The sequence below is a fragment of the Chiloscyllium plagiosum genome, chromosome 37 (genome assembly GCF_004010195.1).
Source record: "Chiloscyllium plagiosum isolate BGI_BamShark_2017 chromosome 37, ASM401019v2, whole genome shotgun sequence".
NCBI classification, from domain to species: domain Eukaryota; kingdom Metazoa; phylum Chordata; class Chondrichthyes; order Orectolobiformes; family Hemiscylliidae; genus Chiloscyllium; species Chiloscyllium plagiosum.
Window position 1 is genome coordinate 17,011,863 of NC_057746.1, and position 1,857 is coordinate 17,013,719.

Here is a 1,857-nt window from a genome sequence, read left to right on the forward strand (position 1 = left end):
AGAGGAAGGCGAAGTGATGGGGTGGGGGGGAGAACGAGTGTGAGAATGTGCAGGAACGAGATGGTAAAAGAGAGAGTCAGTGTGCGAAAACGAGGCAGCAGCAGCAGCAGAGACACAGAGATGGATTGGGAGCATGGCGTGTCAGTGAGGGCAACAGGAAAGGGGAGGATGGAGAGGCAGGGAGAGACCCACAAAGGTGGGGGGGGGGAATGGAGCAAGGGAGGGCAGCGAGGGAAGGATGGAGACCAGGAGGGAGGGTGCGGGGGTGAGAGAGTGTAAATATTATTTCACTGCGCCATAAGAATGTGCTCAAAAATGAAACTGCTTCTGTGACATGAGTTGCTGCCGCGGACGAGCCCACCTGCTGGGATTGGAGAGGAGGGAAGGCCCCCAGCTCCCTGTCCCCTCACCTTGCGCTTGTGCATGTCCAGGGTCTGGGTTCGCAGGGAGAGCTCCTTCTCCATGGCCGTCAGGTTCGTCTGCAGTAACTGCTCCTTCTCTTCCAACTTCTTCACTACCTGGAGCTGGGCGTCAACCTGAGACGGGGGACAGAGCGACAGAGAGAGAGAAAGTGAGAATAAAGAGAGAGCATGTGTGCGTGCGAGAGAGAGAGAGAAAGCAAGTGTGACATGACAGCAAAAGCATGAGCAGGTCAAAGAGAGAGCGCGAGTGATTGAAAGAGAAAGTCAGAACGTGACAGAGAGAGAGAACAAGAGAAAGTGAAAGGGGCAGAACAGAGAATGAGAACAGGTGTGTGAGAGAAAGAGAGAAAGAAAGAGAGAGAACGAGCATCAGTGAAAGAAAATACTGCAAGTGAGAACAAACACCAGGGAGATGGACATACAAGTGGAGAAATTATAGCCACACAAAGAGATAGTTAACAGTGACGATGGACGTCAATGGAGGAGGGACGGAGGGATGGAGGGTGGGTGGGAGGGAGGGAGGGACGGAGCGAGGGATGGTGGGACGGAGCGAGGGAGGGACGGTGGGAGGGAAGGATGTGAATGAGAGGGCACAGTGAGGGCAGGATGGGGATAGGGAGTGTGATTCCCTCTGCTCACGGCCCTCCAGTGCTCACTGACCTGTGTTTTTAAGGTCAGCATCTGGTCTCCCAGCTCCTCCTTCTCCTCCTTCAGCAGTTTGTGGATCTGGTTGGATTTGATTCGCTCAGACATCAGCTTGAAGTTCGCGTCGTCCTTTTCTCGAAGCTGCTGCATCAGCCGGATGTTCTGTTCCTGCATGTCCTCAAACGCCTGGCCAGTCACATCCATCTCCGACAGGAGAGCTTCCTCCTCCTGTAACACACGGGGACGGTGCAGAGTGACAGAGGGAGAAACAGACTCAGTCCTGTACAGCATGTGTCCCCCTCACAGACTGTGCGTGTGCCCCTCAGTGTCAATCACTATACGGTCTGTGTGTCTGTGTGTGTGCGTGTGCGTGTATAAATCTAAACCCCACAGGCAATGTTTTAACCATTTCAGGATCATCTGTGGTTTATACATTTTGAATTTTCACTCAGGACATTAAGGGTGTGAGAAACTGCTGCGTCTCGCACTGAGAAACCCCCATCCTGCCTCAGTCATTTCCACACCCAACTACTTCAATGCTCCCCCTTCAACTTCAACACATCCACAACACTGCTGTTCTCCAACCTGATAACCCACTCGATCACTGTAACATCTACCCCACTCCCTCTCCCTCTCCCGTCACCCCCACCCTCTCCATCCCCTCCCCCTGGCCCCGTCTTACCCCCTTCCCCGGCCCTGTCTCCTCTGCCCCCGCTGGCCCCATTTCCTCCTTGCCCAGCCTCTCTCCCTCCCCGCTCCCGGGCCCCTTGTCTCCATCTCCCTACCCCTC

The 1,857-nt window shown here is 54.7% G+C and overlaps 1 protein-coding gene across 1 annotated transcript in view; it reads right to left on the minus strand.

Moving 5' to 3' along the window:
• Positions 1–1,857, minus strand: part of rnf20 (ring finger protein 20, E3 ubiquitin protein ligase) — a 42,964-nt gene that overhangs the window by 5,642 nt on the left and 35,465 nt on the right. Inside the window, exons 15-16 of the mRNA XM_043677858.1 lie at positions 1,083–1,295; positions 297–536 (exon numbers count right to left, since the gene is read on the minus strand). Coding sequence (XP_043533793.1) covers positions 297–536; positions 1,083–1,295 — 453 coding nt within the window. The remainder of the gene's footprint in view (positions 1–296; positions 537–1,082; positions 1,296–1,857) is intronic.